The sequence below is a fragment of the Gallus gallus genome, chromosome 24 (genome assembly GCF_016699485.2).
Source record: "Gallus gallus isolate bGalGal1 chromosome 24, bGalGal1.mat.broiler.GRCg7b, whole genome shotgun sequence".
Lineage (NCBI taxonomy): Eukaryota > Metazoa > Chordata > Aves > Galliformes > Phasianidae > Gallus > Gallus gallus.
Window position 1 is genome coordinate 2,489,324 of NC_052555.1, and position 13,911 is coordinate 2,503,234.

The 13,911-nt window shown below is 54.8% G+C and overlaps 1 protein-coding gene across 2 annotated transcripts in view; it reads right to left on the bottom strand.

Moving 5' to 3' along the window:
• Positions 1-13,911, bottom strand: part of IGSF9B (immunoglobulin superfamily member 9B) — a 44,589-nt gene that overhangs the window by 10,282 nt on the left and 20,396 nt on the right. For both annotated transcript variants that reach the window (XM_425796.8, XM_004948000.5), the window contains exons 13-18: positions 12,154-12,329; positions 11,167-11,393; positions 11,001-11,085; positions 9,300-9,461; positions 8,501-8,546; positions 5,563-7,185 (exon numbers count right to left, since the gene is read on the bottom strand). In XM_425796.8, the coding sequence (XP_425796.4) occupies positions 5,563-7,185; positions 8,501-8,546; positions 9,300-9,461; positions 11,001-11,085; positions 11,167-11,393; positions 12,154-12,329 (2,319 nt within the window). The remainder of the gene's footprint in view (positions 1-5,562; positions 7,186-8,500; positions 8,547-9,299; positions 9,462-11,000; positions 11,086-11,166; positions 11,394-12,153; positions 12,330-13,911) is intronic.

The following is a 13,911-nucleotide window of genomic DNA, read 5'->3' on the forward strand; positions in this document are numbered from 1 at the left end:
CTGGTAGCCCTGCTGAAGGAATCCAAACAAGTCTTCCCTCTCAGGGAAGACGTTTACAAGCTTGTAGAGTCGCTGTGCTTAAATGCCTTCTTCCCACAGCCCCGACGTACAGGCAGCTTAAGCAAGAAAGGTACTTGGCCAATTGCAACCTCAGCTACTCCAGTACCAGTCCATTGCCATGGGGCTCACGTGTGCCAAGCCCTGGATATCACTGCATTGCCCACAAGCATGTCTTTCTGTCTCGCAGCCCAGACAACTTTGCTAATACTATTACAGCTCCGTATGTTAAAGCCTCTTGCTATTTCCATTCTTTTTTCTTCTAAGAAGATGCTAGTGACTGTGGCATGTTGACAAAATGAGACAGATTTACCAAGGGATTATGAGGAAATTGCCTGAAGTTCGTTTCCGCTACTTCTCCCTAATTGGGCTTGTATTTATACACACAAACATAAACAGCGAGCGCACTGAACCCGTGTGTCACTATAAATACTGTCTGACCTCTGGCAAGGAAGAGATACAGTGGAGGACAAAATGATGCTACTCACCAGCCAAATTTTATCTGCTCTACCCACCCTTTACTTCTTCAAAGGTCTCCGACTCAATCGAATTAATTTGCATTTTAAGTCCAGCCAAAAGCCTCTTCCTTCCTGCCCCCGGAGTCTGTACTTTGGGCAGCCATCCATGCACGAGGGATCCTGAGCACCAACAGACGAGAGGTTCAGAGTGGGGGGGTGAACTTCTGCAGACTTCAGGATGGAGCCAAGCAAAGAAGCTTCAAGAAACACATGGGACTTCCAGACGTTACCTCCTGTGCGATGCCATAAAACATTCAGCACATAATTTTTCCTCAAGTCTTCGAAGGACAGCCCTTCTGAACAAGCAAAGGTCTGAAAGAGGTCCTGGAAAGACTGACGAGGTACTCAACCCCAGGACAGGGAAGGGTAGATATGGGCGAAGTCATCCAAACCAACAAATACCACACAGCTATGTCTTCTTCAAACACCTTTCCAATACGCAGTGAAGATGTAAGGGAGAAGGCCTCCTTAAGCATCACTAGTATTTTTTCACCCACCAGGGGGAAGCCACGTGAAAGCACAAGCTGTGATCTTCAAGGACATCAGGTGCATGTGTCACCTCTTGGAGGTCTCTCGCACCCTTCCCCATCTTCTTTTCTCCTTGAGTCAAGACAGTGATATCCAGGAATAGCTTGGACATATCAGAGCATCTGCTTGGCCATCTCCAGTGCCCACCACATCCCAGCCAGGCTCCTCCAACCCCTCATCCTTGGATGAAGAGCTCCATCTGCCTACACGAGGCTCAACCTCAAGTTCAATCCTTGTGTGATCCCCTCGAGATGTCTTGTGCTCTTTGCTCTGAGGCAGTGCCCAATGCCACCTCCATCCCAGGATGCCACCATGTACCGTTTGAGATCCTTTAGTGCAAGAGGTGCTGGAGAGGCACAGCAGTTGCAGCCCCTTCCCCCAGAGCTGTTGCCAGGCCACTGCTGCCAAAATAAGGGAGGAGGGGGCTGGTGACAGCGGGGGGCACACCGGAGCAGGGGGGCCCTTCTGCAGGTCTGCAGACAACACAACTCATCTACACCATGGACTGCACCATGCTGACGGGAGAGGAGAGAGGACGGGGGAAAAGGACCGGAGCGGAGAGAAAGGGGGGAATACAGTCACGGGAAGAGAGGGGAGAAAGGAAGATAAATGAAAAACAGGAGTGAGAAAATATATAAGTAAAGTAAAAGAAGAAGTAAAAACAAAGAAAATAATAATAAGAAAGGAAAGAAGAACGCACTCAGACAGGAGGACTCACAACTTCTCCAAGCGGGAGGAGGCATGAAACACATGCAGAGGATCAGCACATGGACAGTCTTTAAAGGGGAACCTGTTTGCTTTCAAGCAGGGAGCGAGGGGTGCTCCTGCTCCCGCACGCCTGGCACCGATGTCCCTTTGTCACTCAATGCTACGATGCACCCAGCCCATGAGCTCCCAGCATCGACAGCACTGCCCTGGCAATGGGGGCCAGGGGGGCTGCCTGAGATGCCGAGGGGCGCAGGAGCTCGGTGTCTCATCTGTGGTTTTTGGGTTTCCCTCTGCAGGGAGACGACAATGCCCTCTTTCCCTGGTAGGAGATGCATGACAGCGCACTGGGTTGGAGCAGAAGATGGGAAGCTAGCTATTGCTAGCTCAGGAATGGCAGCATTTCTCCCTGCTCACCTTCAGCCAGCAAAAGCCACCGCATGGCAGCTCCTGCTCCCAGTGCTGGGGGATCAGCTGCAGCTGCCACCAACCCACAAACTGCCCCTCCCTCTCCTCCTCTCGGCTTTTATTACTGCAGTACAGAAATCCAGCTGCTCTAGTAGAAAATCCCTGTGCTCTGCATCCACTGACAATTTTACAACCCCAAATCATCACGAAATTACTTGGCTGGGCTCTTCACAGGATTCCTTGCTTATTACAGCAAGATTTATTCTCCTTACGGCTTCCCCTTTTTTGGGATAATGACTGGACTCGCTCCTGCAATTCCAACCCCTGGCAGCACCTCAGAGTAGGACACACTGCTGCTCCTCAGCAAGTGTCCTGTAGGACAGTGTGACCCTGCTCGTGGTACCCACCCACCCATGGGGCTCGCTGCTGAGACAGGAGCCAAGTGCAGCCTGTGCAAGAGCCACACCAAGCTAGGACATGAGACTGGACTGATCTGGCTGTGCTGAATCCATACTCATTTAGGTCTCTAGATCTCTTGGATTAGGGAAGCACGATGGATAAAGGAGGTAAAACAGTGCTTAGGAGCTCTGGAAGGTGCAAAGCTGAAACCAGAGGGGTTTTGCCATGCCAAGAGGATGGCTTCTCCATGGAGCATCCATCCCAGCTCCATCACCAAGATCCAATACTCCTTCCTTTCCTCTCTCCACCTCAGGACAAAGCTCCACGTGAGCTAGAGGAACCCACAGAACCATCTGAGTTGGAAGGGACCTTTAGAGGTCATCTAGTCCAACTCCCCTGCAATGAACAGGGGTTTCTCTCTCCTGGAAATATCTACCTAATTTCCCTAGGCATCTCTCCCATTCCAATGGGCTTCTCAGGCTGCTGTGGGAGCATGAGCCAGGCCCTTCTTGACACTTCTCATTTGAGGTTCAAAACCTGCAAGCAAACAAAGCTTAGGGATAGTCAGGCCCTAAAAAGACCCATCTTCGACCCCACCTCTCCTTTCATAGCCGCCTGGCTGACTCCTCAGGGCTGAGAACAAGCAGTGTCCAACCTGGTTTTATCCATTTTAGTGAAAGAGGAAAAAAGGAGGAAATTCTCTTCTTAGAAGATCTGGAAACCATCTCCCGATTGCTCCCGCTGCCATCCCAGGGATGCCTGTGGCCATCCAGGAAACAGCTCCAACATGGGAGCCCCTGAGAGGTATTTTCTTGAGAGAATCTTTCCAGATTTGCTTAGGGCTGTTTAATTACAGCTGGGTCAGGAGAAGTCTTACAGATTTCTCCAAGGAGCACTTCAGAGAGAGAGGGCTTTTACTGTAACTACATTCACCACGGGAATGATGGAACACTCCACCTGCCTGGAGCTGCAGTGAAGGTGCTGCCAACCACAGAGCCCACCTTGAAACAAAAGACTTCTCCCACTTTCTACACCTGAGAAACCTTGGGAAGAAGAAAACAGATGGAAGCAAGAATCTCCATTTTGTGGAACGGAACCGGAGACCTCTTTTGGAGCCGCTGCCCACGAGCACCGCTTGCAGCCGGCTTGTCCCAGGGGCAGCTATTTCAACCAGCTCAAGGTGCAGGGCTCTGAGCTCCTCCAAAGGGATAGGGGAAACCCAAAAGCCACAGAGACTGTGCGTCCAGAGGTGTTTCCTAGTGTTTTATAATTCCTTATTCCCCTTTAAAGGAAGAGATGGTATTGGAGAAGCCCCTTCCATGTCCCCTCTCATGCCCCGCTCCCGGCCACCCTCCGCAGCGCCCACACCATCCTTTCGGACATGGATCACCCTTACCTATTGAGCTGAGGAGAAGCTTGTCTCGACAACACTGCCCAGATAGCTGAGATTAATCAAAAACAAAGCAGTTATCAACACCCGCAAGGAGCCGAGCTCCGCAACACATCAGCACGTCAACAACTCCAAAGGAAAAGGAGGGAAAGAAACCAAACTGAAACACAAACGAAACAAGGCTGGAGAAGAAAGGGGGAAAGAAACAGAAGAGAAAGGAAAAGAACAAAAATAATAATCAACAAAGCGAATGGATACACTGCTTAAAAGCACGGACAACAGTGCTCTAACACAGACTTGTCCTGCGACTGTCCTGTACCTGGAGCTCCTCGGGCTGCCCTGGCTCTGAGACTGCATGGAGACGTGGACCTATGCGTACGTGTCCGCATCGCTACGGACCTGCGCTCCCCAGAGCCGCGCAGAAATCATCTCAGGTCCTCCAGGTCTCCCTCTCCCTCCCCAGCCTCTCCCGTGAGCCCTCCCTGCACCCTACGCACCCCCTTTCCCCAGCCGCGCTGGAGGGATTTCCTAAGGCCATAACGCTTCCAGGTACCAGAGAGTGGGAGTGAAATGCGGAGGGCGCTGCGGGGTGAAAGGCTGCCTCCCCCCACCCCAAAAACCACGGCTCTGCTCCGAACGCCTCCGACCGCGCCGCGGGGCTCCATCACAAGCCGAGGGGCTCGGCCCCCCCTACACAACAAGCCGAAATGAAGCGAGACGAAAGGATGGAACGAAAGCACGGCTACGGGATCTAGGGTGCTGTGAAAGAGACGGAGGAAGAGAGGAGAAATACAGAGAGAGAAAGACGCTTTTTGCCTGGAGCAACCCTGGTACCTGGAAAACCAGCCGCTACAGTCTAGTGCAGCCACATCCCTCTTTAGGGCAGGATCTGAGCGTGCCGGCGGCCTCCTGAATTCCACTGGGTTATTTTTTCCTCTCCTGACATGCTGCTGGTGGGGCTAAGTCCTTGATCTCTCCCTGCCCGCGTCCTGGGGCTGCAGCATCCCTTTTGCAGATGGGGCGGTGGTTTTTATAGCTGTTTCTGTCATGCATTAAAGCTCTCTAGATTCCGCGGGATGGAACAGAAGGAAGACACAGGCGCAGCAGCCCTAACGTTCGAAGAAAGCCAAGAGCCAGAAGCTAGAAGAGGAAACAACCGCCGGTGACACCAGGACACTTACCTACGTGAGCCAGGAGCCAGGCCTGCGGCCCAGGCATTTTGTCAGCCTGGTAGCCCAACCACAGAGCTCCGGTCCCCACGTCGGCGGTCGGGGAGGAGGAAAGCAGCACCGGGAAGGCCGCCTGCCTAACCCCGAGCCGGCTCGGGCAGCGGCCATGCACCCTGCGCCCGCAGCGTGAGCCTCTGCAGAGCCGCAGCCTAGCAAAGCCCGCGGGACGCCATCTCCAAAAGGGATGCTGCAGCGTACCCAGAGAGACCCTACAGTTCGGATGATGATGGCGGGGAGGGAGTTGGAGGGAAGGGGAGGGCGAGGCGGGATGGGGAAAGTCGGGAGAGGGCCTGGGGGTGGGAGGGGACCACGGGTCTCACGCACTTACCCCGAGGTGGCTACCGTTGTCGATGTGGGCTCCGGTCTGAGAATCTCCTCGCTAGCCCTCCTTGGAGAGGGGATGTCTCCAAAAACATCCATGGTGTCCGCGGGCAGGGAGGAGCCCTGGGAGCCAGAAAAGCCGGTGGTCAGCGAGGTGAAGGCCGTGGCAGGTCGGTAGCTGGGGCTCTCCCCCCGGCTGCTCGGTGCGGGGGATCCGGTGGACGGCGTGGACTTGCGGGAGAAGCTGACCGCTGCTGGGGGCTGCAGGGTGATCTCCGACACCTCGGCCTGCTGGATGAGGCCCGGACGGGGCCTGGCGCGGGCGGTCAGCTCCGGGGAGCTGTTGCGGGAGCTGAGGGGGCTTTGGGTCAGAGGAGAAAGCCTCGAAGGTTGTAGCACCACCTGATGTAAACTGGGCTCAGCCCTCCTGACCTGCCGAGGGCTGGGCCGAGGTCGGGGCTGGGGCTCGTACCACCTGGTGTCCAGGCTGAATGTGCTTGTGCCGCTGTGGCTGACGGGCTCGGACGGTTCGTGGTAAGGCAACACAGGTATGCCCATACCTTGACTGGTATGTCTTAGCTGCCCTTGACATCCCATGGGTTGCATAGGTTTGTCCTGCCACTTGGTGGTGGTGGGCACAGAGGGTTGACCCCTGCTGGGTGACTTGCCAGTCCAACTCTTTGGTGCCTCCAGGGGCAGGATGCCCGGGTAGGACGCGGGGACGACCTGAAGAGAGGAAGGAGGCGGCCCCCGAGGAAGACAACCGGTGGGCTGGGAGCCCTCGGCCGCCGCCTCGCACTGCTGGAGCTGAGGGGGGAATGTTGTCGCAGGGGACGCTTCCAGGCTGCCGAATGGGAGCCCCCAGGGCTCAGGGGACCGGCCCCCCGTGGGGGTCTGGGCCAGGGGCAGCGTGCTGTTGGAGGCGTTCTCCCCGTTCTCCTCGGGGATGGTGGGGTGTCCAAAGGGCCCCTCGGGGTGCAGCGGCGGGGAGGACATGACCGAGCTCAGCGGGCTGACTTCTGGCATGTAGAAGGGTGGCGGGTCCACCTCCCCGGGGCTGCTGCTGCTGAGGTAACCGTAAAACTGGTGGTGGAAAGCCCGGGGGGCCGGCGGGCGGGCCTGGCCTGTGGCCTGCAGGGCGCCGGGACCCTCCAGTGCCCGGTGGAACCGGGGGCTGTATGCTGGTGGCTGAAGGTAGGACTCCTGGCTGGAAGAGAGAGGGGTGAGCTGGGCCTTGAGGGCTGTGACGGAGGCTGGGACAACGGGGTCGTCGTTCTCCTCGTCTGACTGCCGGAACTCGGGGTACATATCCGTCTCCTCCACGAAGGGGAAGCCCTCGATCCGCCGTGTCTTCAGCGAGGGCTCCATCTCCGCTGGGTCCATGACGAAGCGGCCGTCCGGTCCGCGGCTGATGAGCTCGATGGGGGTAGTGGCCTCAGCTTCGGCCTCCGCCTTGGAGACGCTGTACTTCTTGCTGCTGATGGCTCGCTTGGTCTTCTTGTAGAGGGAGAGCTCCTTCTCCTTAGTGGGGCTCAGCATCCGCTTGGCCTGGGGGCCTTGGTCGTCAGAGGACTCGGAAGGGGGACGGAGCGTGCGGATGCTCTCCGGACTCACCTTGCCAGAAGACAACCTGGACCACAAGGGAGAAAAACCGAGAGAGGGGGCGGTCACCGGAGGGGAAACAAGCTCTTCTCGTCCAGAAGAACTGCTGGATCCAGAAAGCAAAGGTCTCAAAAGCGAAACTGCTGGAAGAAACTTGTGGGGACTACCATGATGGCACGGCCAGCTCCAACACAGGCTGTGAGAAGCAAGAGGGAAAGAGGAGCCAGAAGCACAACACACGGCCCCCACTCCTCAGGACACCTTTGCATCCCCCTTAGGGCAGGCAGTTTGCTCCAACGTCTCACAACACGCTCCACAGTCCCATCAGAATGAAAGACAGATCTAGAGCCTTTTTCCAACTCCTTCCAAAGCTTCCTACATTCAACAAAGCTACCCACATCCGGGAAAGCCCCCAAGAGGTGCTCCCCCATTTCAGGGCTCCAGAAGAACCTCAGGCAAACGTTCCCTCCTGCAGATCTCAGCATCTCACTCAGAGATGCTGACAGATGGTTTCAAATCATTTTTTTTCCCCCATTTCGAATACTCAAATTTAAGGCTGAGAGCCTCAAAAGATAAAGAGATGGCAGGAGGTGATAAGTATCAGAACAGCATCCCTATTCAGAAAGCCTCAGACAAACAGGGCAAAAGGTAGCAGATCCAACAGAGATGATGTGAGCGTGGCCATTTCAGCACAACAGATGAACTGAAAAAAGGAAGATTAAGATCCACCAGCACAGAGATGCTGTGCAACAGTCCAGGAGCCTAAGAATGAGGTGTCCACACCTCAGAATCCTGCACTCAGATCAGAAAGATGCTCCTGCTATTTAGAGGCTATAAGCACTTTTGAAGGGCTCTGGAAGGAGCTGTGGCCAGAGCAGCATCCTGACCCACAGCCTTTGGGCATATGTGCAAAGAGACTTCAGTAGAGACTTCATGGGAAAAGATATGCATTTAAGATTCTGAATTTCCCAAGAAGAACAGAGCCAACAGAAGAACTCAAAACTACGCTGAGCTTGCATGAAGGACTCTGAACTCAGCAGCAGCCCTTCCCCTGAGCAGCCACTTTCAAACTGGGTGTGTAATTCATTTCCACCTGGTCAACGTGTCCAGATCCACAAGGTCATCTCTTAAAGGTTGCTGAGCTTGTCCCTGCTCCTTTCTGCTCCAAAGCCTGTTTGTCTCTTGTGAACCATTTTGTTCCCACAAGTTTACAGAACATCGAAACCAAATAGTCAGAAGCCACAAAACAAGGCCAGATATTTCCATTCAACCTTTGCAACAACTGTAGGAAGAGGCACCCTGAAGACCCACAGCCTGGTGCCACATCTAAGACAGATACTTACGGGGACTCCAAACTCTTCCTGCAGTGGGTTATCGAGAGAGGAGGGTCTGGAAAAGAATAAAAGGGGAAAGAAGAGAGAACGCTGAGGAGGCGCAACAAGACAGAGAGACACACAAACAACATCACAACCACAAAGAAGACACTCAACAAGAGGCCAAGTTTTCATCGCTGTTGTACTTTAATGGTTGCTGACAACAAACAGCTCCCGTCACAGATTCCTATCAGTCCTGCTGCTGCAGTTTCGTACGCTAGAGGCGAAGGAGCCAATTTCCCCTGCCCTCTCTAGCACCCCAGCTGCCTGGACAGGTGGTGGTCTCCCTACCAGGTGCTCCTGTAAGGTGGCTGCAGGCCCAACTTTAGGGAAGGAAAATGGTGGAGTCTCCTTCTTGGGGTCTTCTCTAGCCTAGTGCAGCCATCGGACACTGCCAGGCAGAGCCAAGTGGCTGCAGAGCCCATTGCTGGGGGGGGGGCCTGGGGAGGGCATTGGTCCCCCTCAGCCAAGGGGACATCCCAGCCCTAGCCCCCAGGCTCTAAGAGCTGTCACCACGTGAGATTGTGCCCTCAGAAATCCCAGGCCTCTGTGCTGCCTCTTCACCCACCCTTCCTGTCCCACTCCCGAACACAGGCGCTTTCAGGCACAGCTGGGGGATGAAGTCAGGGCTTCACCTGAAGACGCGCAGGGGTGGAAGAAGAGACAAGACAGGGAAGAACATTACCACCACAACACAGTCAGGAAAGAGGACAGAAACAACAAGAGGACAGAAAGGACGAGGAGAGAAGCACGCCGGGGCCAAGCTCACCTTTCTTGCGCTTCAGTTTGCGTTTGCGTTGCTTGTTGACGAAGCAGGCGGCGAGTGTGCTGAAGAGGATGGCAGCAGCCAGGAAGCAGATGGTGGCAACAATGCCAGCCAGCACCGGGCGGGCTAAACCTTCATCTGTCAGGTCAGGCTGAGGGAATACGTCTGGGGAAAAAAAGCAACCATCAGGTATTACACAGAGACACGCACGTGCATCCTGCCTGGGGCATCAACAGTCTGAAGGGCAACGTTGCCTTGATGCAAGACAGCTCACTTGTTCCTGGAACGATAACCTTGAAGGAAAGACCCTGCCTTAAATCCAGCCCATGTGGGAAGACCAGGCAGTGTTCCTGCAGGCCAAGCGACGCAGAGGGGTCACGCAAAAGGGACCCTTCTATCTCTGTTGATGGATACCTAGGGAAGATGTGTTCTCACCACACAAATCCACATTTATGCACAAATGAGCACAGCTTCACCAAACCTGCAGTTATCTACTGCCATAATAACCCACTGCAGCTCAGGCTGCAGCAGCACCAAGTATTTTCCCCAGTGTGTGAATACAGCATATTTCAGCTCTTCAATGAAAACTGGGCTGGAACCAGAACCCACGCCTCTGAACCCTCATTACACCACTTCACTAACCAGGAGCAAATTTGAACCACCACCAGAGCTTAGCTGCAGCTACTTGCAGATGCAAGAGCAGTTATCAAATCCTGAACACGCCAGTGCTCCTGCCACGCATCCACGCGCAGGGTCAGCGCACATTTGCCTGCTGGGAGCAGCAGCTCTGAGCTGCAGACAGCACCCAGGAGGGTCAGGGACGCACGCACGCCCCGTGGCCACAGCTGCCTTCGTGTCCCATGCGCTGTCAAACCCTATCAGAAACACTGGGCAAGAGGAGAGCAGCAGCACCAGGAGGACACAGAAGCAGGCTGCCGGCAGCAGGCTCCCTGCATCGCGCCAGCACCACTTGGGGGCAGAGAGAGACTGCTTCATTCCTGCACACAGCCCAACTGGGCGGCTCCTCAGCTTTTTCCAGGAAAACCACACCAGCAGGGTTCACTGCATCCTCTCCTCCTGCAGACCTCCCCCTTCCCATCGCCATCACCTGCCCAGCCCTGGCTGGAGGACTGCTCCTCCGAGCTGCACTGGGGTGCAGGGGACACTGCAGCATGTTGCAGTCTCCTATTGCAAAGCTCTGCTGCTTTCCACCCCCCCCCCGCCTCCGGACACTGCACTGCAGTGCTGCATTTCCCTCTGCACCTTTCATTTCCATTTCCAGGCTGCGCAGTGCTGGGCTCACAGCTTTGTTCTCAGGGCACCCCACAGAGCAGCAAGGACCAAGAAGGGCACTCTGCCCTCGCCTGTTCCCAGCACTGCTGCTCTGAAAACATCACAAGGGAGCAGAGTGGCCCAGCTCTCAAATTCCCCTGTGGCTGCGGAAAGCACCAACACAGCATCAGCCAATACAATGCTATGCTGCTTTACAGACTAATGCTTCCTGCGATCAGAGACACAGCAGCTGTGTTGGGACACTAATCCTAACCCAATTCACAGCCAGGGTTGCAAGCAAACGCACAAAGGCAATTGCTCCAGCCACCACTGCTATAGTGATGCACGACCCCACCAGAGCAGCACTGCAGAGTGCAGATGCTCCCCACAGCAGCCAGGCAAAGGGAGGAAGGAGGAAGCAGAAGCCCTTACCTGTACTGGACACACCAGCAACGTTGCTGGGTTCGCTGATGAGATCTTGCATGACCGCCAGGACCCGGAACTCATACCAGGTGTCCTGAAACACCAAACACATCATCAGCCCTGCGAAGGAAACGAGTCACTCTGACAGCTTCTAGGGCAGTCCCTCCCTGCTCACCTGGGACAAGTCCTTGGCAAAGAACTCGCTCTCGGTCCCAAGGATGGCATCATCCAGGATCTCCCACCTCTCCCCAACGCGGAACTCCATGATGTAGCGGTCAATCGGGAAGCTGTGGTTAGCAGGAGGAAGCCACGACAGGAGGACGCCTTGCTGTGTCCGGTTGGCTGTTAGGCACCTCGGTGGGGTAACCAACACCAGAGGCTCTGGAGTTGTTACAGGGAATGCTGCAGACAGAGGAGATGGACCTTTGAGATGGGGTCAAGGGAAGCACAGCAGACGCTCCCCTCCCTGAGGTCATCGCCATGATCTCTCCCCTTGCATTTTGGGGCAGTGGCTCCTCGTGCCTCCGCACGCAGCCATGACATATGGGTCTGCACAAGAGCAGCGTGCCGGGATCCCTCCCACATGCTGGCATCAGCAGCAGACAGAGCATCACTGCAGCAGCAGCTCCCCACCTCGCAGCAGGTCAGGACATATCTCGGGCATGTGCTCTCTCATCTCAGAGACAGAAAAGCAGCTTTCCAAAAAGGGGTGGGCTAAAGATACAAGGACTAGGAAAAGGGGCACAGCATCAGAAAGCCTCCTCCTCTCTCGACCTATTTCTGTGACAGCCCCGAGGCTGGTACCCAGTGCAAAGCCCTTTGTGAGAGCTCCAGCTCTGAGCTGCACGCAAGTGATTCTGTGCTCTATTAATAACTCCTGCCCCAAGCTGAACTTCAGGAAGATATGAAAGGTGACTGGGACCAGAGTACCGCTCCCCTGAGCTGCTTTAGGACAAGCTTTCAGGAGCCTTGAGCATCAGGCAAGGTCAACAGGTTCCATCCAGGACATTCCACAAACACCTCCTTTGCAACTGGAAACTACTGCTGAACACCACCACCTCCAGGCAGAGGACACAGGCTATGCAAAGGACCGTTTCCCCTCCTCTGTGGACCTCCTGAAACCCTCTTTGCCCTCCTCCCACTGTGCTCAGGGAGGACCTACCTAGAGTGTTCACAGTGACCACCTCACTGAAGGAGCTGGTGCCCAGCTTGTTCTGAGCCAAGACACTGAACTGGTATGCGGTCTCCGGTTCCAATGTATCCACCAGTAGCCAACTGGAACCAGCTGGCACAGGGAGAGACAGCCAATCATGGGGGCCAAACTGGGCTCTCTTCATCCTGCCAAGAGAGAAGGGAGCATCTTCAGGGAACGTGCCTTTGACAAGGAGTACAAAGAAGCCGCATTAACTTCTTGAGTGATAATGGAGCTTTCCCGAAAGATGGTTTGGTTTGGCAGCAGCAATGTGCATGGATGCGGTGCTGACATTTGCCACCCAAGAACTGGCTCAGGGTCAGCGTGCACGAAGACCTGGAGCGCTGTCCCACTGCAACACAGTCACTGCCATCACCTCCTTGCAGCCCCACACCCTGACAGCAGGGCGGCCACAAACAAAAGCAAAGCCAGCAGCCCTGCTCTAAGGGTTACCTCCATCACATTCCCAAAGCAAAAAAGCAAGTTGGCTTTCTTTTATTAAACTTTGAGTGCTGCAGAAGTGACAAGGCCCTGTTCTCATTCATATCCTGACAGCTCCCAGGCCAGAGCCAAGCTTCCCATCAGCTGTATCCTTGTACTTACAATCCCATACGTGAAGAGGTTTAGCTAAATCCCCATTTTTGCACATTTTGTGGGTTTAACCCTGATGAATTTCAGGGTGAATAAAGCACACAGTCACCACAGCATCCATGAGCATCCATCTCCAATTCACCTCTAGCAACAGGAGTATCATGGTGCAAGAGCCTGACGTCTCAAAGCAGCATCCCTATGCTGCAATGATATTGCAAATATCGCTGAACTCCACGCATGCACTAGAGATGCTCTAGGGAGTCCCAGCCCTCAGCTGCAGGTTTCTGTTGTGCTCACAGAGGATTTAGAAAGGATCACTGCAGAAGCTCTGTTCTGCAGATATGTGAGCTGTCGGTGCACTGCCAGGTAAACCCATCTGGAGCAAAGATGAGTAATGCCGCTGTAAAGGGAGCAAAAGGTAAGGCAGGAGGAGCAGCAGCAAGCCATGGAAACAAGCAGCTCAGCAGAGCTCTGTGCATGTGCAGAGTGTCTAAACCAGACCCAGCAGCTGCAGGCAGGAGCCCCAAAAATCACAGCGACTCCAGTGGGGACTCCGGCTCCCATGCCATAGGAGTTGGATGGAGGGCAGCTGCATGGGGCTCTCCCCTCCTTCTCCAACTCCCCACTGCCCCCTGCATTAAATTTCCGAACGTCCTTCCCTGCCTCTGGCTGCTCTCATTTCGTGTGGGGTCTGGATTAAAACAGGGCTGGGCAGGCAGCCAGCAGCTGCCACCTCTCTGCAAGGTGAGACACATCTCAAGAGCGAGGAGGTCAGAACAGTCCTTCCCAAGGACGTTTTCAGAGGCAGCTACACAAGGTCTGCACTGCTATATCCACTCCCGTTCGCTTCCTATTTTTCTCTTCCACTCATTCAATTCCTTCTTCCCCTCTCCTGTCCTTTGTCTCCTGACACAATTATCCAACCCCACTGTGTGAGCATAGAGACCATCCTCAGTTTAGAGCAGAGCAGAACTCATTACGAGCAGCATCTCTCCGATCTCCACTCTATCAGCAGACCCCATCCGGGCAAATTAAGGAAAGGAAGGAAAGGAAGGGAGTGAGAAGAAAGGCTGAAGAAGTGGGGGAGGACATCAGCACCAGCCTGTGAAAGGGTCCTCTTCACAGTTCAAAGCGTGG